The sequence below is a fragment of the Bacillus rossius genome, chromosome 1 (assembly GCF_032445375.1).
Source record: "Bacillus rossius redtenbacheri isolate Brsri chromosome 1, Brsri_v3, whole genome shotgun sequence".
Taxonomy (NCBI): Eukaryota; Metazoa; Arthropoda; class Insecta; order Phasmatodea; family Bacillidae; genus Bacillus; species Bacillus rossius.
In genome coordinates, this window is record NC_086330.1 from 79,820,262 (window position 1) to 79,845,418 (window position 25,157).

The following is a 25,157-nucleotide window of genomic DNA, read 5'->3' on the forward strand; positions in this document are numbered from 1 at the left end:
TGTAATTTTTATTTTGCCTGCAAATGTTAAGAAAATATTAGCTGTCTGTAATGAAAAGCAAATTTTTAGTTACATTACAAATAATATTTTTGGATTATACATTTAAATAAAAAACTTACATATTAGGTTTATAAATTTTTTAATTCTATAAAACAGTAGATTTAAGTATAGACCTTTCATGCATGGTTTGAACATGTGTAGAGACATTAAATGAGGAAGACTAGTGCTGGTGGTTTAGGAAAGAGTTGTCCATGTGAACGTGTGGATGGTCGCAGGTGAACTTCTGCGAGAGCTCGCCGTGCCTGAACGGAGGGGTGTGCACCGCGCTGGAGGCAGGCCACTCGTGCTCCTGCCGGGACGGCTTCTACGGCAAGAACTGCGAGTTCGCGGGCTACGACTGCGACTCTGATCCCTGCCAGAACGGCGGGCTGTGCCGCATCGCGGACGGCGGAGGCTACCTGTGCGAGTGCCTGGCCGGCACTGCGGGCACCCACTGCGAGATAGACGTGCGCGACGAGTGCGCCAGCAACCCCTGCCGGCACGAGTCGGTGTGCCAGGACCGGCTCGGGGACTACGTGTGCTACTGCCCGCAGTCGTGGGGCGGCAAGAACTGCGACGTGTACGACCCGTCGCTCCGGTACGGCGTGGGCAAGCCCGTCGTGGGTCGCAACGACAGCCACTCGGTGCGCAGCCGGCAGTTCTTCGAGGCGGACCTGCAGCGGCAGCGGGAGAAGTGCGCGGCCAACGGCTGCAAGGAGAAGGCGGGCAACCGGCGCTGCGACGAGGAGTGCAACACGTACGCGTGCGACTTTGATGGCTCGGACTGCTCGCTGGGCATCAACCCGTGGAGCAATTGCACGGCGCCCATCAACTGCTGGGAGCATTTCATGGACAACCGCTGCGACCAAGTGTGCAACAACCCGCAGTGTCTGTTCGATGGCCGTGACTGCGAGAAGAACCTCAACCCCTGCAAGTGAGTGCCCGGCGGACAGTAGCTCTTGAACATGTTCATGTGAATATCCAAAAATTAATATCATTTATATACTGATTTTATTGACTATACTTTGAAAAACCATACATAGAAACTAAATATTTTTTTTTACATATTTTATAAAATTTTAGTATCTTTAAATAAAACCCCAACTTAATTTTAATTAAATGAATTAAATTTTTTAATAGACTAGATGAGGATAATTGACGTGAATTTTACTGCATTTTGAGCGTAGTCTTGCGTTTCAGTTTTATGCTGAGTGTTGAATTCCATTTTGGATTTTGGCCATTATTGACTTTAATTTGGCTGTTATTTTAGGTTTATCACTATTTACCATATAATCTTGTTTCTTTTTATTACTCTACTTCTTGTATAGTAAAAGGTTGATTTGCTGATAAAATACTTTCAAGTATACTTGTCCCATATTGGCCGGTCATTACAGATTTGGAAAGAATGCTTCATATAATAAATGTTTGCGAGGTAAGTATATAAAATAGAGATATATTTTCAAAATGCTTACAGTTATGTGTAAAACATACATTTATTTCATAGTTTGGACTTGAGATTGCACCTAAATTTCCTAGTGTGTGAAGCCAAACATAGTCAAAATGTACTAACTCAATAAGGGTAATTTTATACAGACGTGTAATTTGACGTTATTTAGCTATTGCTTTGAGTGTTCCCTTTATATTAAAAATATTTTTTTTATATAATATTTAAAATACTATAAAAAGGCAATATATAACTTTTTATATATATATATATATATATATATACACATACACACACACACATAAATGTTTTGTGTGTATTGAAATCATTGGTACCACACATTAGTAGTAAAATAAAATTATGTGACAAAAATTATTTGAAACATAGAATAGTATTTAAATTATAGGATTTTGGGCAAGTAATGGAAGCAAGTCACTATCTCCTTCTTGGCCATTGTTTATCCATTGCCCGGGAATGTTCTGCATGCAGTTGAAAGTCTCAGGAACGAGGAGCCTGTGTCAGGACAGTTGCCAGTTGTACTGTTCGTGCGAGCGGTGTCTGGAGAGGGATGCGGGTATGTCGCAGCCCGATCTACGACGCCTATTGCCAGAAGCACTACGCCAACGGGCACTGCGACTACGGCTGCAACAACGAGGACTGCAACTGGGACGGCCTGGACTGCGAGAACGAGCAGCCGCGCCCGGCCGACGGGCTCATGTCTGTCATCGTTCTCATGGACATGCAGACCTTCCTGCAGAAGCTCGTCACCTTCCTGAGGGACGTGAGTGACGTCACTTTGCCGTGCTCTCTCGCATAGTAGTTGTGTATAACAACTTGAATAAATAATATACATAATATATACAAGAAAAAGAATCATGTTTCAGTATTTTAAAAAGTCACAAAAGTGATGGGCTGCTATTTGTCATCTCCTAATATTGAATATACTTAAACCTAAAATTTATGATTTAATTAATAACATTTTTTGTTTAAAAAATATAGCACATATTTTTTTAAAAACTATTGGTAGTATTTGTTGTAATTGATTGCTCTGTTTACTATACAATGAAAAAAAAAGGAGAAAATTTAGTTTTTCCCCCCACTTCTAAATTTAAATTATGTTTCTGTATTTACATTTGACATCATTGGTATATTTTTATTAAATCCACTGTAAAATCCTGCTGGTTTTCAATAAGTGCTGCCTGACATGTGGGTTAGTAATGGAGTCTAATTCAAATGTTTTGCTGCACAAATTTGATATAGATATTGTTTGAAAATTTATTTATTGCATGAATTTTTTCTGCTTCTGAACGTTGTTGAGATAAATTCCGTTTTCTTTTACGTGTCGTCTTCTTACTTCAGGGTGGACACACAACTGGGAAAATCGGTTTTTGGTGCCGGGACATATGGGAGAAGTCCAGGGGATTTTTGGAAAAAGTCATCAGGAATTATCTGTTTGTTTAGCAAATTGAAAAGAGCTTAGTTGAAAAAATGCACCAAGCTTACAAACTGAGTCATTTATGCAATTTTTGAATGCTGTTTACAGCTTAGTTGAAGAACTACTGACTGCGTCACTTATACGTTTTTGAGCTTGTTTTATGTCACTTACTTTCGTTCTCTCGTGTTTCTTTTTAGGTATAATTTGAAGAGAGATTACCTGTTATTGGGGCTCTTACTGTGGTGCGATTACCGGAAAATGTTTATACGGTTTTTCATTTCATGGTCCAGAGACTCCTAAACCATTGTTGAAGCAATGTGTATGTGTGTTGTGTGTGTTTTGTGTGTGTAGTGTTGTTTGTGTTTTGTGTTGTGTGTGTTTTGTGTGTGTTGTGTGTGTGTGTGGGGGGAAAGTGAACGGAATTGCTTTTTTTTTTTTTTGCAGCCCGTAGATATTACACTCTGTTTTTAGATATTTTTGTTCCACAGCAAGTATTTAAGTGATAGTAAAAAAAATAGTTTGTACAGGTAGGCATGTACTTTTACAATTCAAAATTCATAATGTGCCGATTACCAAGATTTAAAAGCTGTATGAAGAATATAAAGCTAGGAACATGTTTTATCTAGCTCAGCTAACAAAAATGTTGATGAGAATTTGAATATTTTATGTTAATACTTAATAATTTTTATTGTAATGTGTAAACGTTTTTTTTTTTTCCCTTTGCAACTGTGGAAGGAATTTTTAATGCTTTGTTTGTATGAATTATACAACAGCTGTCTTTTATTAAAATTGTACTCTTTATTGCTACTCACATGGTTTGAACAATACATAGGGGTGTGAAATTATGGTTTTATAATTTAGCCACTTTCGTTTCCAAAATCAACAATTTCGGTGTTTTGTGTTTTTATAGGAATTTGCAGCAGAAAATAAGGATAAAAATATACATATTTTTAAATTTGTAACCATGTACACTGTAATGCTATTGGAAACACTTTAAACTGTTTTAAATGGACTATTAACTTTATGACTAGTCAATAAATTTACGTAGTTTCACCACTATACGCATTTAATCTCTGTTAAAAACAATTTCTCAAGTGGTATATTTGCAGAGATAAACGCCTGTGTAGTTTTCATGATGAACTTTTCTGTCTTCTCTCATTTTTTTGGCAACAGTAGTCACTTCTTCCATCGTGGCTAAACGTTTGTTGCTGACACCAGCTGCACTTCCTAACCTAACTTTAACGTGGTGTTTACTGTTGACATGTTTTACAACAGTGTCGCGCCTTTCGTGGTCAACTCTACAATTGCACCACTTGCAAAATAAAATCTTGTTAGAAGCATATAAACCCTCACATTTAAATTCTTTTGCTCGGGACTCGGCAGTAGGCTTTAATTTCGGCATTGTTTTGAAGCAGCAACGTAACGTGTGTACGTGACAAAGGACTGCCAGTATTTACGCGTAGCCAACGTTACCAAGCCAAAATTGTAATAAAAATACCAGTATCTATAAGTGCTGGTAAAATAAAATTACAATGAAATTGTGTTACGTTTTGAAGAAACTAAACGTATATTAACTCGCGCGAAATTAGTTGGAAATGGACTTAACATTTAACTTTTTGAAATTAGTTTTAAGTCACGTTCATGGAGTTATGTGTTCTCGTATGTTGGCGATTCTGCTAAAACAAAGCGAACGTTAGAACGGAATAATATTTATGTTGTTACCTCAGTGAACGTGATATTTAACCATTTATCAATGTTAAAAATGCTAAGAAATTAGTGCATTCATAAAAATAAAAGAATGTATATATGTATAGTATTTTACAACGTCAAAACATGTTCACCGATATAGCTGATTTACGATGTATATTGTTTTTCAGATTTAGTAGTTTAAAAAACTGATTTTCGTTTGATGTCGTTTTTAAGTCCAATTATCGCGTTTTTTCGCGTTTTTGTCGCGTAAAAATGGTTACACCATTTTTTCACACCACTAACAATACAAGAGCTTCTAAATCATGTTAAGGAAATCAACACTTTTATCACAGAAGTAATATAGTCTTACAGGAATAGTTTTTATTTCATTATTTTTTTTTATTGGCTCTGATGTAATTAAAATCCTGGGTAAAACTGGGAATTGGGTTTTGACATAGGTGGGGTTAGTTACTCTATACATACTTTGTTCATGTAAATGCAGTACAGTTACCACCTTATTATACTTATGTGTTTACCCAACATGATATCATAAAGAAAATTACTCCTTAATACAGAGTTCCTTACTTTGAAATATTTCTCATTTTACAGTTCCCTTTTCATGATCATCCAAAATCAAGAAGTTTTAAAAAGTAAATAAATATTAGAAACCTCCTTGGTTGGACATATTTGATGGGCTTCTGGTATTCTGCTTTCCTATGTTACTGTGTGTTGTATTGTTAGGGACAAGATTTTATAGTTTTAGTTTTAGGATAATTTAATTTTTATGTCAGGAGATTTTAGTGTTATTGTTTTGATTTTATTTTTGCAAACTCTGTTTATTCGTAATTGTAGCATCTTATTAAACAAATATGACACTTAAATGTTCATTATGCTTAATTAACCAAAACAGTTTAATGTGACTGAAACATGATATTTTTTTACGGTGTAATAATTTCTATTAATACACATTTCAAACTACTTGGAACAATAAAAATAAAACTGCAAGTAATTGTGTTTGAAAATTGTACCAACGCCATGATGTAAAAATGAGTTACTAATAACAGTTAAAATATTGAAAAAGTAAAAAAAAATAATATATATTCAGTACATCAATTTGGTACAACCTTCATCCTAAATATGTTACATTCATTGAGTTTGAGTTTACTATATTTAAAAAAAATCTGTTTCTGTGATTTGAGTTAAATTTTTTGATTAAAAATGCTGATTATTTTGTGATTTCAGTTGCATTTTGGTGCTTTATGGTGTATTAGCTTTCATTTCAGTGTTATTTTGTGTATTGATATGCTTTTCGGTGTTGTTTCGGCTTGATTGTAATTTATAATTTAATCTTGTTGCTAGTTATTGAATAATGTAGTATATTTGTGGTCGCTGACCGCGGCTGAGTGCACGTCTGCGTGTTGCCTCAGCTCGGGCACCAGCTGCGCACCAACCTCAAGGTGAAGAAGGACGGCTCGGGCCGGGACATGATCTACACGTGGAAGGCCTCGGCGCTCATGCAGAAGGAGGTGCCCGACATGGTGATCGGCCCCCAGGGGGACTCGGGCTCCTTCGGCCCGGCCTTCACGTCCACAGGCGTCATAGTGTACCTGGAGCTGGACAACCGCAAGTGCTTCGTGCTGGAGACCGGCGAGTGCTTCTCGTCCGCCCACGAGGTTCGTAGTCGGGAGTGTGTCTGTGTTAGTGATGCTCCCTGTTGCTTCTAGTGCGATATGGCCTCTAACTAGCGTTCTGTCTTCTCGTCGTGCATAGGAAAACTGAATTTTGAGCAGTAATAACATCATATGGCGTAGAAATGAAGATAAAGGTGTAAGCAAGTCTCTTTAAGTTCTTTCAAGAATCTGTACCAGTTGTTTTATGCCTAAAAATTACTCTGAAAATATGCCTTTCAGCCACAGCCATTTTAACTCTTCTAAAAATACTGTTTAAAAGCTTAATCCAGAATCAAAACTACTTTTTGATCTTCAGCAAATTCTTAAATGCTTTTTGTAAAGAGACCCCGTGCAGATATCTTGAGTAGTTTTCAAATGGCATTGCTATTCCTGAAGCTCTGCACGCCGTGTGTGTGCCCAGGTAGGTGGGGCCCTTAAGATTGTTCTACGAAGTTCAAGGCCAAGGTGCTTTGGCTATCGATAATGTTCACTGGATTAGAAGATAAAGAGATTACATTGTTTTGCTACTCAAGAAGGCATTATAAAATACTCTAAAATACCTACTGAATTAACTTAATTCTAAAATGCATATTTTTTTGTGAATAATTGAGTTTTGAAAAAGGAATGATTCACATGATTGAATATTGATTTTTTTTTTTTAAATTTTAATATCTAAATTTTATTTTCTAATTTCAGTTATTTAATTATCTTATCTCATCTCTAATATTATGGGAACTTGTTGATTTATTCTCACAGGTGGTCAGAATCAAAGCTGTCAATAGTGTTTTTTTTTATTATTTACAGGCCTTAGCCACATCTTAGTTGAATGAACATATGTTCTGATCAACCTTAAAGTTTACCTTCCTTAAGGTTTTTATGTTTTTGCAGAAGTGTGACCTTTATTATTTATGAAGTTTGATTCTGTAGTGATGAGAGTAACTTTGAATTATTCAATGATAGTGAAGTCATGATAATAGCTGCAAAAACTTGCGCAAACTAAGAAATAGGATTTGACCTTATAAATTCATTATGTCTTTCTACCTTATAAACAGGAGAAATCAACCCACGTTACAGGGAGTGTAATAGAAATATTTTATGTTGGTGTATTCGTATCATATTCAGAGCAGTGCGTTGAGTGGTGTGCTTGAGAAACTTTTTCGTTCCAGGCGGCCGACTACCTGGCCGCGACGGCGGCCAATCATGCGCTGAGCACCTCGTTTCCCATCTACCAAGTGAGGGGCGTGTCGAGCACGGGGCCGGACGACGAGAACATCAGCGGCTCGACTAACGTGAAGTACGTCATCATCGGCCTGTTTCTGGTGCTGATCGCTGGCACTGTCATCGGCATCGTCACCACGCACAAGAAGAGGGCGCATGGCATCACATGGTTCCCCGAGGGGTTCATGCGCAGCAACAGGTAACTCTTCACGTCTTGCCCTGTGCTGTTTGCTGCTCATGTATACAAGTTTTATGTTGTTACCTTTTGAGTTAAGGTCGTACAATTGAACAAGTATTTCGCTTTTTCAGAAATTTTTTCTTTGTTTTATAAATTCCAACGTAACAATTAATTTGATGATACATTTAACTACTTTATCCTTTTTAACATCAAAATCTGACCACCTGTACCGAAATAGCATGGAAAATTTTCACACATTTTAACAATCAATTAGGACTCTTCAAAGTTTAAGCTCTTTTTTTCTAATATAATCAGGTTTTTGAATCTTATTGACATATTGTGTAATGCGTAGTTGAATAAATATTTAATGCTGCCATTATTGTCTTCATTCTTTTTTTTCTCGTTAAAGCTCACCTGAAGGCTAAACATTTTCTCCACACATTTTTTGCTTATTGCACTTTTTTTTTCCAGTTAATTTTTTAGCTAATCATCTCCCTTTTTCTTTTGAAGTTCTTAATCTGGTTCTATAATTCTGCTGTTGCTTGAACAGGTGTTCTGGTAATCTCGTTGTACTGATTCACAAAATGTTGCCGATATTAATGCAACTGTTGCCGATTCACCGAGGGGGGAAACATATTTTGGTTGAAAATTTGTTTATAAATGTACTAAATTAAATTACTCAAAATGTCTCATTCTAAAAAAGCATGTATTTTATATTTTATTTTGCATAGACAAAAGTTAATTAAAAAGAAAACTTAACATAAATTGAATGGTATTTCTTTTTTAAACCAGCAGTAATATAAATAAAAAAACAAATTGTCAGAATGCCATTCTTAAAGAAATGCACGTGGCATATTTTACATCTGCTTGACTTACTGTGAGTAAGTGTTCACGAGCTGAGCGGTGTCTGACGGGAGCGAGGGGGCGTTGTAGCGGCAGCCAGCGGCGACGCTCGCGGCGGCGGGGGCCCGACGGCCAGGAGATGCGCAACCTCAACAAGCAGCCGTCGGTGGGCTGCATCGACGTGGACATGCCCCCCCACGGCGCCCGCTGGTCCGACGAGGAGCCCGACCTGCACCCGGCGCCCAAGCGGGCCAGGACGAGCGACCACCCCGCTGCCGACTACGAGGAGACGGAGCACCGCGCCTGGACGCAGCAGCACTTCGAGGCGGCGGACGTGCGGCCTCGACCGGACCCGGCCATCCTCACGCCCCCCAGTCTGGTGAGGGCAACCCCTTCCTGCCATACTGTACTTACCCACAGTATGGGAGAGCAACCACTTCGTACCGTGCCCTCATATACTGTATTTACCCACAGTATGGGAGAGCAACCCCTTCGTACCGTGCCCTCATATACTGTATTTACCCACAGTATGGGAAAGGAACGCCTTCGTACCGTGCCCTCATATACTGTTTTTACCCACAGTATGGGTCGTACCCTTAATTTTGGGCAAAAAAAACTCTTTAACATCATCATTGTAAGGGTCGCCCCTGCTATGGATCGCTGCACCGTACATCTGTCTTCACTAGAGTTTCGAGAATGCAAGGGTTCTTTTTCCTCAGATCATTGGCTCGTAAGAAATGGGACACTGGCGTTGACCCCATGGCTCTGCTTTTGTATGTTTTACCACGGGAGGGTGTTGTGATGCAGCCTACGCAGAGAGAGAAGAGGCGGCATGCTACTCTTTGTGATTTATGTTGATTAGAAACTAGCCATGCAGTCTACCGCAAGATTGGAGGAATATAAGTTCTTACAAAGACCAACTATGAATGCAGTTTTGTCACTGTATTTTCGGTTGAAAGTGAGAAATGTCATTAAAAAAACAATAATGATTGGGCACAGTTGCATCTTGAATACCTGTCAAGATAAGACACATTTAACTATGTGGGTGCCTGTTTACGGGACATTTACAAAGAAGAGAGGGTGGGAGAACCGTCAACACTGCCACATACCTCATGCACTGTGCACACACACACTCTTGCTTCCTCTTGGCTGGTTTATTTTTATATTTCCCTCTCCTCTCCTTGCCCTCGCAGTGCCCGGTAAGAGGCGAACCACTGTTGAGCCTAACTCCAGCGAGGAGTGCCAACCATGGAACTTGACAGACATTGAGTGACTTGCGAATAAACATTTTAATTGCCAGTGATTGGTTATCTGAAATTTTTAAGTACAATTATTTATTAGTAATGTAAAAATTAGTAATGTTAAAACTGTAATAAAATTTAATTGGGCTATCCCTTACGAACCCAGTTCTCCCCACATAGGTCGTAACAATATTAATGATAAAAAATACATGAAAAAGTAGTGTGCTAGTGTACCTACAATAATTGAATTCTCCAATAAATCTTTGTCCTCTTTCATTTTTCCCCCCCTCATGATTTATGTTCTTTATTATGTACATTTTATTCTAATGGTATGTTATTTGTTGATATATGTAACTTGTCCTTGTTCTTGTCTTGAAATGTATTGTATTTTGTGTTTTTTTTTGTGTGTGTGTCCCTGTAGGTATGGCTATCTGCTGGTAGTGCATACCTGTTAGTTTTCTCCTTGCAGGTGGTGTCTACCTGCACTTAGTGCTTACCTAGGATCTTCATTTTGCATTCCTCTTGGGTCTACACTGATCTGTGTACCTTCTTTTTTGTTTGTCATATACACCTTAAAAGTTTCTAACTGTTAATGGGCATGTTACAAATTTAAAAAAATAAAAAAAAAATAAAAAATTTTGCCCGCTTAAACTAACGAAGCGCGGGAGACTTCCTTTATTGTAGATGTGGAGGGAACACTCATGCGCAGTCGTGAATGTATTCCTACCCGCAGGAAACTTCAGTCTCTGGCAGTTGACCAACAAGTGAAGACATGTAGTGAGCGGTTGTCAGATTTCAGTTTTGTAAAATAACAAAAAAAAACGTAAGAAGCAATATTAATATTGCACCAAATTATGCCAATAGCTTGGCAATATCCAAGTGGAAATAATTTGCAAGATTCACCAGGCTTTCGGGGACAATTCCATGAGCACCGTACGTATAAAGGACTTGTACAACCGCTTCAAAGATGGCCGCATACCAATGGACAGTGAACAACATTCAGGTAGGCCCTCAAGCCGGAATGACAATGTAATTGAGCAATTGCAGACTGTAGACTTTGCAGGACTTTTGTATCACAGTCCAAGAAATTGTGAACGATGTAGGGGTAAGCATCGGATTGGTACATTCAATTTTGACCAAAAATTTGGGCATGAGGAGAATGTCCGTGAAATATGTACCGAAGCTGCTAACAATGGAGCAGACGCAATGGTGTCTGCACATTGCACAGAACGTGCTGAACAAAGCAAACAGTGACTCCCAACTTTCTGAACACTGTGATGACAGGCTATGAAACATGGGTTTATGAGTATGACCCAGAAACCAATATGCAGTCGTCACAGTGGTAAGATCCGTCATCTGAGACAAAAAAAACACGGCAGGTCTGCATCAACATCAAGGTCATATTGACTGTTTTCTCTGACTCCCATGGTGTGGTGCATAATGAGCACGCGTCTCAAGGCCAAACCATCACAAAGGAGTAATATCAAGAGGTCCTTCATCACCTTCGTGATGCAGAGCCGTGCAAACAACCAGATCTGTGGGCAGCAAAAACTTGGCAGCTCCATCATGATAACGCACCAGCCCATTCTACACATTTGATTCAGGCTTTCATCGCCAAACACAACATTCCTGTTATTTGTCACTCACATGACATGGCTCTGTGTAACTTTTGGCTTTTTCCCAAGCTGAAAATGCCACTGAAAGGAACCCTATGTGAGTCAAGAGAAGGCAAAATGCGGAATGTGATGACACGGTTGCTACCATTCCAAAAAACTGTGTTCCAGAAGTGTTTCTAAAAAGGCGGGAGCGCTGGGAGAAATGTGTGCATTACCAAGGAGACTACTTTGAAGGGGATTAGTGTTTTGGATAAATAAATTTATTTTTGCCAACCAATGGTTCAATGCTTTCTAAACACACCTCGTTTGTGCGTACCTCTGAAAACACCAGAATGGCTAGGAATGGAAGCATTTTTTTTTTTTTTGAAAAAAAGATGCCAACAGAGATGTAACTGCAAACATGTACCTTTGGTATATAGAATACAAAAAGGTTTTCAAATTTTTTTTTGGCATTTTTTGAATTCAAGAGAACAAACGTTATAAGCTGAAAATGCATAATAATTCGTGAAACGTTATACATGGGATGGATTGACATTGTCCTTAGGAGGGAAATGTTGTGATTTTTAAAACATGATATGAGCAGGAAAACATTATAGGCAGGAACAGTATAACAGGGTTCTTCTGTATTAGGGTGTAGCGAGGCTTATCCAAGAGTGTGGCTTATTCTGGTAAATGTGGCACGTGCACTTGCAAATATTGTTTTTGAAATGTGCTGTGGATATATAATGTTTTGTATGTTGCTTGGAGAAATATGTTAGCTCTTTGAAACAATAACTTTTGATAATTTTACAAATATGAATTAAATTTATTACCGGGAAAAATTTAGATTATAGTGCAATTAAATCTGGCAAAGTATGTTTTTTTTTTATTATCATGTATTGTGTTGATATTCCCTGATTTATTACTGTGTTCATAAATTTTGTGTCACAAAATTAGTAATGCCAGTACCTAAAGCTCTATTTTAAGTTTGAATTGCAGGTAGTTAATTGTGTGCAGTTATTGACGGTGTGATTGGGTGTGATGACATGTGAATGTAGTGTGTGTTGTGGACTGGTTGTGTGGACCTGCAGCGTGAGTCGTGGGCTGGCTGTGGTTGTCAGCCTGCAGCACGTGTGGTGGGCTGGTTGTAGTTGTCGGCCTGCAGCACGTGTGGTGGGCTGTTGTGCGGACCTGCAGCGTGTGTCGTGGGCTGGCTGTAGTTGTCGGCCTGCAGCGTGTGTGGTGGGCTGGCTGTGGTTGTCAGCCTGCAGCGTGTGTGGTGGGCTGGCTGTGGTTGTCGGCCTGCAGCACGTGTGGTGGGCTGGTTGTGCAGACCTGCAGCGTGTGTCGTGGGCTGGCTGTAGTTGTCGGCCTGCAGCGTGTGTGGTGGGCTGGTTGTAGTTGTCTGCCTGCAGCGTGTGTGGTGGGCTGGTTGTAGTTGTCGGCCTGCAGCGTGTGTCGTGGGCTGGCTGTGGTTGTCGGCCTGCAGCGTGTGTGGTGGGCTGGTTGTGCGGACCTGCAGCATGTGTTATGGGCTGGTTGTGCGGACCTGCAGCGTGTGTCGTGGGCTGGCTGTGATTGTCGGCCTGCAGCGTGTGTGGTTTGCTGGTTGTGCGGACCTGCAGCGTGTGTCGTGGGCTGGTTGTGGTTGTCGGCCTGCAGCGTGTGTGGTGGGCTGGCTGTAGTTGTCGGCCTGCAGCGTGTGTGGTTTGCTGGTTGTGCGGACCTGCAGCACGTGTGGTGGGCTGTTGTGCGGACCTGCAGCGTGTGTCATGGGCTGGCTGTAGTTGTCGGCCTGCAGCGTGTGTCGTGGGCTGGTTGTAGTTGTCGGCCTGCAGCGTGGGTCGTGGGCTGGCTGTGGTTGTCGGCCTGCAGCACGTGTGGGGGACTGGTTCCAGCAGGACGGCCTGCAGGACCCCGATGCGCGCGGGCCCTGCGGCATGACGCCCCTGATGGTGGCCTCGGTGCGGGGCGGGGGCATGGACACGGGCGAGGACGAGGAGGAGGACGGCACGGCGGCGGTGATCGCCGACCTGGTGGCCCAGGGGGCGGAGCTCAACGCCACCATGGACAAGACAGGCGAGACCTCGCTGCACCTGGCTGCACGCTACGCCCGCGCAGACGCCGCCAAGCGCCTGCTCGATGCCGGGGCTGACGCCAACTCCCAGGACAACACCGGCCGCACCCCGCTGCACGCTGCCGTCGCCGCAGATGCCATGGGCGTCTTCCAGGTCAGGCTCTCCCATCTGCTATCTAAGTGTTTCAAACAATATTCAGGGTGGCCACCAAACCGGGAAAACGGGAAAAACCGGGAAAATGTCGGGAATTTGAAAGGGCCCGGGTAAAACCGGGAAACTGTCTGAAATTTTACTTCTTTCCTGGGCAAATGCTGCGGTGTAAATGCACACAACTTAAATAAGACGTACATCGCGGCGTCTGATAATCACGCGGAAAATCTATAGAGTGTCATGTTGGCAGCGACTGTAGTGTTCCCAGGCGTGTCATGTTTCTTCTTTCCTCATAGACGCAATGTGTCACTAAGAGGGGGAGGGGAAATATGAACCGCACTACGGCGTGCAACGCGGGGTGTTATAATTTGTTCTGTTCAATACAAGTCTTCGAGCAATGTTAGTCTTAGGCTGTGCAGTTTGTTAGGAAGCCATTGAGGCAATGTCTACTAGGTATTCCTGTCGTTATGAGTCTGAGTTTCCATGGGCTACTGAGGATGCGAAATACAGAACTTGTGCGAGATGCAAGATATGCAATAAAAGTTTCAAGATCGATACAATGGGTAGGGGAGCATTTACAAGCCTTGCCAAATCTAAGAATCACAATAGAGTTATAAATAACCAATCAAGAAACCTGCACATTACAGAATTTTTTTCCACTCAACCTGCTCAGGATGAAGCCAACGCTTCCTGTAACAAAGAAGTCCTATGTTTGCACTTTTATTACTTTAATTTATACTAGTAGCTTCCAACGGTTTAGCGGTGTTATAAAATACGACGTCTTGTAATCCATCGCTTATCAATAAACTGTCAAATATGTCCAGTAACTAACGACACTGCACGTTTTTTTTATGAATATTCGCAGCTTTGTGTTGAGGCCGGCCGATAAACCTTCTGCATTAACGTACCTTTAACGTCGGTAATGCTATGTTCACTTAAAATTTGTAAAATAATAATACTAAATGTATAATAATTATGTACACCAGAACCCCGATTTCACGAACACCGGAATTAATGAAGCATTGATTTTACGAATACATTCTCGGGAACCGTCAAAAAATTGGAAATTTTGACCAAAATGTGAAAATCAGAAAAAATATTTTTAAAAAACGCAATGAAAGATCATTAAAATCTTTTATTTTAACACACAGCGTATTTTTGTGTTGGCTTTAACACTTCCAATAATGTTTATGTAAGAATAACAAAACGAAAAAGGACATTTCCTTTAGAAATATGGCAGCGGTAGGTTCTGCAACGCGAGTGGGCGCACACGAAGCTCGCCCGGCTGGCTGGCGGCAGCGCCTTCATGACGCCCTCCCCTCTGTAACATTCTTCAAGGCTAGCTCAAACAAACCATCTAGTGTCCTCCCTTATAGCACCCCAACTTCCCTCGCCTTTGAAAAACCTTCAGTGAGAAACTGCTCTTTTCACCCTCCTTTCGCCCGTTAAATTTGGCTACTGGGAATAGGGAACTAAAGAGTTGAGGGAGGGGGAAGATAGTAGTAAATATTTTTGGACCCCTCCTTCCCCACCAACCCGCCAAAAATAAGTACGGTATGTCAAAACATACCACTTTTCACACCAAGTTAGAGTTCAGTCATCTCTGGCAAGGAATTTACAAGCTTTCAAACTTAAATATTAATGTATTTTAATAGCAGTGGTCCTATGAAAAGGTAATATATGGAATAAAAGCATGTTTGAACTCCTGTGGTCACCAAACAAAGCATAAACACGGCCCAATGCGTGGTGCAACTGCTACATCGCTTCGTTATTGCTCGCGCGAGAGGCGAGACGTGGAATGTTAGAAGAAAGGAAGGGGGAAATGCGGGGGATGACAGACGGCAGCCAGTGTGTTTCCTGCGTGGGGAATAAGTGGCGTAGCCCCTTTTTTATGCTGAGTGAAGCGACCTTTTTCTATCAACCCACGGGAAAAGATAATTGCTTGAGCTGTCAAAATAAACATCGCTGCGACAGTTAAAACAAGACGCAGGCGAGCATCCGGTCGGTCGCTGTGAATATCTACTCGAAAAACATATCTCAATTCATGATAATAAGATTCCTTATAACTTACACGTATAGCCTGATGTTTTCAGCCTGATCCATGCAAGTTCTTTAGCCACGTTTTGAATGAAAACAACCACCAGCCGGGCAGTGTTGTGCCCTGTTTAATACGCACAAAAAATACCAGATATATTTGGTTCCAAAAGTAAAAAAAAAAAAAAAAAAAAGACAAGATGAAAAGAACATCAGGGAACTTGAGGAAAAAAAGTCAAAAAAATGATTGATGCCTTAAAACAGACAGCTCTCATAGACGAAGAAATTTGAAACACAAAATAAGGTTAAAGTTATGTGGCAAATATATATTTAGTATTTAAATTGTCACCTGTTTTTTTTAGTTAGTTATGTATCACATTTGGTGCATTTTGGTTTATATTTAGTATTATAAAGTTCCAGTGTTTTAAAATGTGTGCTTTGTATTATGTATGTATTACATAAATAAATACATGTAATTTTGTATATATATTGCAAAACCTGGAAAATCTTGAAAAAACCAGGAAAATCTTGAAAAAACCTGGGAAAACCTGGAAAAAACCTGGAATTTTGTATCACAAATATAGTGGCCACCCTGAATATTTCTCCCGCTATTTTCAGCTCGTTATAAATCAACACTTCAGCCATGTGCATTGACCTCAGTGTTATCGACAATGGTGTGATAAAATAATTAATAGTTGCTTGTTGCAATAGTGAAGTGTGGTATATCATTTTGATTTTAAATTCTTGATAGTTATTAGCAACTACCGTATTTTATCTGCATTAGGGCCCGCCCCTTTGAATCAGTTGCACCCTTAATTTTAATCTTGGGCAAAAAAAAATCGATAACATTCTCTCATCGCAATGGTCATCCACAAATTTGAGTCGCACCATATAACTGTCTCCAGTAAAATACAAGTGAAGTCTATGTTCCGTGTCTCAGCAGCTTATTGCCACATAAGAAATGGCACTGATGATGTCCTTTGTCTTTCCCCTTTTCATCCTTTATGGTCCTTCCCCCTCTCCTTCCTAGCACTATCTAACAAAAAAAATACAAAAGGAAAATAGTGGTATTTTTTATACCCATGTTAGCCTTTCCATCTTTCCAAGAGAGAAAAGAATGCAGGCTAATTCCTGGTCATTTTTTGTCATTTTCTTCAATAAAAACAAGCATGCCCTTTACAGCAGTTGTGCCATGAATGGAATATTGCATTAGAAAGCTAAGAAATCTCACACAAAAACAGTTTTTGGACACAGTTGCGTCACAAAAACCTGTCAAGATAGACGTCATAATTGTGTACTGTGCCAGTTCACAATGTCGAGAGAGATAGGACAAACATAAACACTTCTGCGTGGCCATGCACGCAAGCATGCATGCACTCACTCACTAACTCTCTCACTCACTCACTCACTCACTCACTCACTCACTCACTCACTCACTTCCTCTCTTTTTCTCTCTCTGGCTGCTTTATTTTTAGATTCCCCCTCATGGCGATTGTCAAAGCCCAGCGACAGACTGCCACGTCACTTACAGTCACTTACCGGCGCCCGCTGGGTAGCCACCCGACACGCGGCAGACATAGCTTAAACAGCGCATTTCATGATGCTTTACACTCGCTGCTGAGATATTTTAACTAAACAATTTATACAATTTATATTTACTCATGACATAGGTTATTAAAAACCAATACTGGCTAGTATTTAAGCATATAGTCAACCACAACAGTGCAATACTAATTTTATTATACAAAAAATCGGCATAAAATTTGTGATCCATAGGCGGGTAAATACTGTAACTAAGAAAAATTTTTTCCAAGCATGGAAAAGTCGGGGAACATTTTTGTCACAGGTGTGCTAGCCACTCTGACCTGCTATTTGTAAAATGTCATGGAAATATTCATAATTAAAGTTTTTGCCTGGTGGTGTCAAAGTCACTCTTAAAAAAATTCCTTTTCTGTGTTCCCTCAGCTTAGTGATGCATACAATTTTACTTCTAAAATCTCATTTTTTGTCATCACTATCATCATCCTCATCTGCTTCAAGCAGTGTAAAATGCCTCTATTTTCCTCTGTCCCTCCACCAGTCCTGCTCCTTCACTCTGTTCCAGTATTCTCTTCTCTCCTGCACTCCTTTAACTATCTGCTCTTACCACCCACTCTTTGTACTTCCTTGGAGACTTCTTCCTGTGTATTCAACTCCAAAATAATCCTAGACAGCCCTCTTTTACCATTCTCTGGACATGGCCATACCATTCCTTCAGGAATATATGCCATCAAACCACTGTTCCAGATCCTGCTGAGGAACCGGGCCACGAACCTAAACGCGCGCATGCACGACGGCACGACGCCGCTCATCCTGGCGGCGCGGCTGGCCATCGAGGGCATGGTGGAGGACCTCATCAAGGCGGACTCCGACATCAACGCCGCAGACAACTCCGGCAAGACGGCACTGCACTGGGCCGCCGCCGTCAACAACGTGGACGCCGTCAGCATCTTGCTGGCGCACGGGGCCAACCGCGACGCGCAGAACGACAAGGTGCGTCTCCCCGCTGCTGCCCTTGGAGCATTGTGCTGGGTGTTGCCTTCATCTCACCAGAACCTTGCATGTCATTGGTAATGGCACCATGGATGGTCACACACAGTGGCGTAGCCAGGATTTGTGTATGGGGGGTGTTAAGAAGCATGCCCCCCCCCCTTCCCCCGGTATTAAAGCTGTGGGTCCGGGGGTCCTCCCCCGGGAAAATTTGGATTTTAAGGTGTAAAATAATGCTATTTTATTTTAGCAGTTTTCGGTACTTAAATTTAAATATTATAATGGTAAAAATTTTATTAATTTTAATATGAAATTTGTTTGAGTGATGAATAAGAAATTAATTAAAGATTTGGTGCTAAGGGGAGGGGGGGGGGTGTTTGAACCCCTAAACCCCCCCTCCCCCCTGGCTACGCCCCTGGTCACACACCATGGTTCCAGGGCCTTGTGGTAGGTACCACGCCCGGAACGACAAAGAGCGTTCTTCGCTGGAGGCCCTAGAGGGCTGTGCAGGGTTGTTGCTGGTTTCACAGGGTTTCTACAGGTCACATAATTTACAAGAGTCACCTGAAAGTAAGGAAACTTGGAGGACTGGTCATGTAAACAGTAACATACTGGAATTCATGAATATTCTATTTCCAATAGCCTTGGACTAAGTATGCATTTGGTTTTTTGGACGCCCCACTTAAGTTTATAATCTCTCTAGTTATATATACTTATATATATGTAATTGGAAACAGTCCACTTATAATATCTTCAAATTATCACTGAAAAGGGTTTAGTTTTTTTAACTTAAAAAATTGGTTTATTCTGGCAAATAGTAGAATTATTTTTTATTACTATTTTTGCTCATGTTTATTTTGCTTATTATATATTTCACCCTGTGATGTTAAAAGGCCATTAGAAAAAGTTAATAAAAGGTCCTGAAAAGGGCAAGAAATTGATTTAATACGTATTTGTAGACACTCTGTACTGGAGTTATATGTATTGCTGTAGCAAGGTTATCACAGATGTTCAATCACTACGAGTCAGATGCTTGGGGAAGGAGTCAGTCATCTATTATGAGGACATACTGTATATTTGGTGTAAACTGGAAATTGTGGGAGGTAAACCTAGAACCAAGAACCAAGTTTTAAGAACTGGAACTAAACCAAGAACAGGGAGGAAAAAGTAGAACCGACACATCATTAGTCGATGACATTAGTTCCACTAAAAGTTATAGTGTCTCTCACTGCTGGCCAGCATTTCCACAGTTTACCTTTGCTGTCACAACTAATGGTAAATTTATAACAGTTGAGTTAAATTATTTGTTATAAATTATCTGTTAACTTAACAAATGTATAAGTACACTGCTAAATACATAAGGGATCCAGTCTTTGGCATGTTTGATAGTTGACATGTTGTAAGTGTACTGATACCCAACTACGCTGACACTGGTATTCATTACAAATGTTTTGATTGCCGATGGGGTGATTGATTGGGATGAACATCACACGTGTCCAGGACGAGACACCACTGTTCCTGGCCGCGCGGGAAGGCAGCTACGAGGCGTGCAAGGCGCTGCTGGACAACTTTGCGAACCGCGAGATCACGGACCACATGGACCGGCTACCGCGGGACGTGGCCAGCGAGCGAGTCCACTACGATATCGTGAGGCTCTTGGACGAGCACGTGCCACGCAGCCCGCAGATGGTGTCCGTCATCCACAATGGGCCTCTCGTGGGTGAGTGCGCGCACTGTGGCTCCTCTGGGATCACTGGCGTCCCTATCATCGCGTGCTTGCAAGCAGAAAAACCTCTCGAGAAGTCTCCGGCTGAGATGTGTTCCTGCTTGATAAGTTTATTAACATTTTAAACTCAACCAAAATGTGATTATAATTGAACTCTTTTAAATAATTTTACTTTTTAAAAACTTGAAGTCTCTTCAAAACTTTTAACACTTCTATTTACTGAAAATGTTTACTTTAGTTGGTATAAAAAATTTAATTTAAATTATGAGCAAAACACAAAATTTTAAAAGCAAAATTTCTTTGGAAAATACCCCTGTAAGTCTTTTGGTAAGTTCTTAATATGTAAATGATTTATTGTATACTTTTAAGTTGTTTTTTATCAGGTAAAATTTTCTCAGTTGGATATCAGCTATGGTAAATTAATGATTACTGAGGTATGGAGGTTGCTAATTTTCAATTTCAGTAACGTATCAGCCTCATGATATGAAGCAGTAGCCTGTTTTTAATATCTAGCCATCCAAAAAGCTTTTGTAAAATGCAATATTGTCTCAACTTATAAGTAAAAATCAAGTAAAATATTTTAAGGTAGATATACTTTTGGTACAGTACTGTAATGGCAAATTAGCTGGGTAAACATTTATAAAACCATTGACTTGTTAATGTAGTAAATGAATGTTTGTATTGTAGTTTAGTGGTAATTTTTATCCATCAGGTTCTTTAAAAATATTGTTTTTATTAAGATTAAATTATTTTAGTTAACTTAATATTACAGAAAATTTTTTTTTGTTGATTCCCAGTAGGATGCTGTATGGTAATATTTGTTGTGATATCGAACAGCTCTGAATGGTTTATTTGAACTTTTTTAGGTTCGCCTAATCAACACCACCATCTAATAACACATCCTACTGTGATTGGTGCTGGCTCAAAATCTTCGAAGTCAAAGAAGCGACCCAAAGCCAATGTAAACAACAACAATAACAACAACAACAATAACAACGGTCCTGGTGCGACCAACAACAACTCGCCGACGAGTCCCGACGGGGAAGCCGCCTCCGCTACGGTGCGGAGAAAGCCGAGCATCAAAAAGAACGGCAGCGTGAAGAAGCCATCGGTGCAGCAGCAGATGGAATCTGCGCACGGCGTCCAGAGTGTAGAGAGCGTGGCGTCCAGCCTCTCGCCCATCAACTCTCTGGACACGCCTGATGCGGGCGCCCCCAGCCCCTACAGCGGCTCCATCTACAGCAACGGGGGCCTGACGCTTGCCCAGCTGCACCACTCGGCCATGGGGGGCAAGCAGCCCCCCTCCTACGAGGACTGCATCAAGAGCGCAGCCTCCTTGCAGAGCCTGCACAACGTGGGTCTGGACCAGTACATCTACGCCACGGGGTTGCCGGGCTTCCACGACCAGCAGCCACAGCCCCCGCTGCACCAGCGGCAGGCGTCCCTCCCACTGACCGTGCCCCAGCACCCCAGCACCCTCTCCCCACCCTACAGCAACCAGCAGTCGCCGCCGCACAGCGTCAACTCCCTCTCCTCCATGGGCTCGCCCTCTCCCGCCAAGTCCCGCCCCTCCCTGCCCACGTCGCCCACGCACATAGCGGCCATGCGCGCGGCCACCCAGCAGAAGCACGGCGGCATGCCGCAGCCGGCCGTGGCCGTGGGCTTCGACTTCCTGGCCTTCCAGCAGCAGCACCTGCCTCCCCAGCAGCAGCAGCAGCTGCAGCAGCAGTACTACCACCTCCTCACGCCCCCCTCGCAGCACTCTCAGAACCCTGAGGCCACCCCTCAGCACTACCTGCAGACCCACGACAACTACCCCACCCCCTCCCCGGACTCCCCGGGCAACTGGTCCTCGTCGTCGCCCCAGTCGCACTCCGACTGGTCCGAGGGCATCCACAGCCCCGCCTACGTGGCCGGCGCTCAGCACCAGAAGCAGGCCGACGCCATCTACATCTAGCCGTCGTGTTGCGGAACACCCGGGGGCTCGTGTGATGGCAATCATCCCACCTTGTTTGCCCTGCAAGCACTCAAGCAAGTTCTCAATCGCATCACAAGAACCTGCATGCTGGTAATTCCCTCATTTGGTCTTCTTAAGAAACATATTTGCAGTAGGCGTTACTTGATGAAAACATTTTTCGTTCTCATGGCAAGAAACTGCGAATGTATGTGATGTGATGTGATGTGATGTTTTTACATCGCATCTGGGTAAAGTCTTTTTTTTTTGACTCTTTTTAAAAAATGAATTTAATGGAGCTTTTTTTGTGGATTGGCTTTTCATTTGCTGTGTGAAAACCTGAGGGACTCAATCATGTACCAGCGAGTTTGACGAACATTTCAGTATCACTGTCCAGGCTTGCCATTTAACCGACCGACGCTGTCGGCTTGACTTTCCGTTAAGTTCGGTAGAAACTGTTATATCTCCAGAAATTGGGGACCATGACTGTACATTTATTTTGTAAAAAAAAAGTCGTTACAATGAACTTGTTTTTTTTATATATGTGCGCATGAAGTATGCTTTTATCTTTTGAGAAACTTTTGTTTGTATTCATGTACAAAGTAGGTTTAATGTATAGAAAATAGATTTTATGTAAAGATGTGTTAAGGCCGTTGAGGGTGATTTTTGATACTAGCAGAATTTGCTTTGTCCTGTGAGGGATGAGTTATTAGTTCAGGTGCTGCTGCTCACGTTATGGACGTTGGGAAGTGCCTTTATCGACAGTGTTCATCAGTGCCTTAATCCTTGCCCAGAAGCACGGAATCGTGCCTTTTAGAAGCATTTTGAGCCAGTCACCAGCGTGGTGCGGGACTTCGCGTGTCTCGAATCAAACAAGTGGAAGAATTTTTTTATGTATATTATGTGCCTTAAAAAGTGCAGCGGCTGTTGAGCGAGTAAACAAGTTGACACATATGATATCTGCCAGAAAAAATGATTGGGAGTATTCTCTTCGTAAAATAACCAAAACAATTGAAAATTCGGGAACTTGTTTTAGTTCTGCCATCATGCATGTACATATTACTTCTTTTTTGTACAGAGTTCTGTAGAAAATTATTAGTTGTAGTTCTGTAGGTGTCATATCACATACAAGTTGCAGGCAGCCTGTACTTATGTTGTTATGGGCTGGTATTTTACGTATTTTTAGAGATAAACGACATACTTTTTCTATTGTTAGTATTGTTTTGTAAAAAAAATATCCTTAGTTAATGAAGTATTTGAAGTTTTCTTCTTTCTCTTGTTTGATACAAATGACAATAATGAACATTCCAGAATAAATAAACAAATTTTTTGTTGGGGTCAGATATGTCATGTATTTAAATTTTAATTTTTAAATCTCCAGGCTCCACTTCTATTACATTCCAATGGTGTTTTCTACCCTCTCCTTTCCCCTGCTTCTTATTTTTTATACTCATCTTAAAATTTCAGTTTCTTTTTCTGGATCATTCCTATAATTTCTTTGTTGATTCTTGTTTAATTGTGTAGGTTTTTTTAAATTGTTGCTAATTTTTTTTTATTTTGTCACTATTGTATTATGTTTGTTGTATTCATAGTCGCGAATTTTTCTTGTGCTCTCTTGATTCATTATGTGCTAAACTGGAAGAGATCTGATAATAATGTTGTGGAATTTGTTTGAAACTCATGAAGTAGTGAAGGTTTCCTGCTATGAAAATTATTTTTAGTGTAATGAAGTGTTAAATGTCTAAGTCAAGTCTTTCATTTAGGATCATATTAAAAAAAATAAATAAAAATTAGTACAAAATATTCAATATTTTGAAGCTCCTAGATTGACTGAAAAAAATTTCTAACTTTCTACGATGTGCCTGTAAATTTATTTCAAGTGTGAGAGTTTTTCTGTAGCTTGTATCAAGTTAAACAACTGACACAAATTTAGGGCAACAGAGGACATCAGCAAAAAATAAAAAAATGTTTAGTTCTGAAAAAAGTCTTTAGAAATCTAGAAAATGGATATTCTAATGCTGTAATTGAAATTTTTTTTACCTGGTAATTTTTTTTATGGTTCCTAAATGTTATTTTGGGCAGTTATATCATGATGAATATTATTTCAATTATTATAAATCAATAATTGACTATTGCTTTTTGTATAGGTAGTTTCTAAGTTTTGAGTATGGTTGTTTTCAGAATAGAACGTCCATATGAAACTATCAAAATGTGGAGAATATGCAGACACTTTGATGAATAGTTTTCATGCAGCTGTTTCAAAAGCTAATTGTGACTTTTAAGCATTTCAGCTGTTTATTATTAATAAATCTTGTATTTGTTTTTTGTAAAAGTTCAACCAGGTGCTTTTTGAAACTTATAAAGAGGTAAGACATCCATTTTCTCCAGCACCAGAGAGAGAGTGTACTTTGGTAATATCTATTTAATTTTTGTCACATGCATTTCTTGACTGATTATTTTGTCAAATAGATATTAGTTTGCCTCAGTTTGGTCAAAACAATTTAATGTTTGGATCTATCTGTTTTTTGAATCACTATAAATGAATAATGCATTATTTATTTCTAGTGATTAATTTACAAATGGTAAAACAAAGTGTGTGACATTTTACTGTGTAACATAAGCATTTTTGAAAGTTACAAATAAAATAAATGCTACAAAAATGTCAGTTAGTGTGAATAATGTTTTGTAGTTTTATACAGGAGAACTGAATACTGCATACTATTCTGTAGAGGAAATTCATGTTCGTTTATCGGTGTATTACATCTTCTGGAAAATAAATGTGTTGTTCCATGACGTAATTCTTATGTGCTCAATACTCATTGTGTATTACGTTTTAAACGTGCATTGGTCACAAGTATGAACTAAGTAAAAAATAAGTGGATTCCAAGAGGTGACCAAGATTTTAATTTTATTTCGTTGACTGTATATTGTTCCACATTTATAAAAACTTGTGTATTTTAGAAGAGAAAAATAAATAATGTATTTTTAAGATAATAGTTTTGTTATTTTCATATACAACTAGCTGCTGTCTTGAACGCTACTTCTAAGCGACATCCAGACAAGGCTAAAACGTAGAAGACCAGTGTACTGACAAAGGCTGTAGGAATCTTAGATACAGTCTTCAATCCGTCATTCTTCAATTCAGCAACTCTGTAATCCAGAACTCCAAACAACTTGTACTTCCAGTATTTCTAGACACAAAAAATAAGGGTTTTGGTGTTGAATATGCTACACCTGTGTCGTAACCGTATTCCTAGAGCACGATAGGACGGCCATTCACTTATTTTTAGGGAACAGATTTTTGTGTCCCATCCGTTGCCAATCTGTTGCCTAA

The 25,157-nt window shown here is 40.5% G+C and overlaps 1 protein-coding gene across 2 annotated transcripts in view; it reads left to right on the plus strand.

The window, feature by feature from the left end:
* Positions 1–24,814, plus strand: part of LOC134538449 (neurogenic locus Notch protein) — a 321,837-nt gene extending 297,023 nt beyond the window's left edge. The window contains exons 18-26 of one of the 2 annotated variants that reach the window (XM_063379778.1): positions 276–973; positions 2,069–2,264; positions 6,035–6,280; positions 7,444–7,694; positions 8,607–8,895; positions 13,251–13,583; positions 17,901–18,146; positions 19,644–19,863; positions 20,736–24,814. In XM_063379778.1, coding sequence (XP_063235848.1) covers positions 276–973; positions 2,069–2,264; positions 6,035–6,280; positions 7,444–7,694; positions 8,607–8,895; positions 13,251–13,583; positions 17,901–18,146; positions 19,644–19,863; positions 20,736–21,826 — 3,570 coding nt within the window. In that variant the 3' untranslated portion in view covers positions 21,827–24,814. The remainder of the gene's footprint in view (positions 1–275; positions 974–2,068; positions 2,265–6,034; positions 6,281–7,443; positions 7,695–8,606; positions 8,896–13,250; positions 13,584–17,900; positions 18,147–19,643; positions 19,864–20,735) is intronic. The other variant, XM_063379786.1, reaches the window with a different exon arrangement.
* Positions 24,815–25,157: the final 343 nt, after the last annotated feature.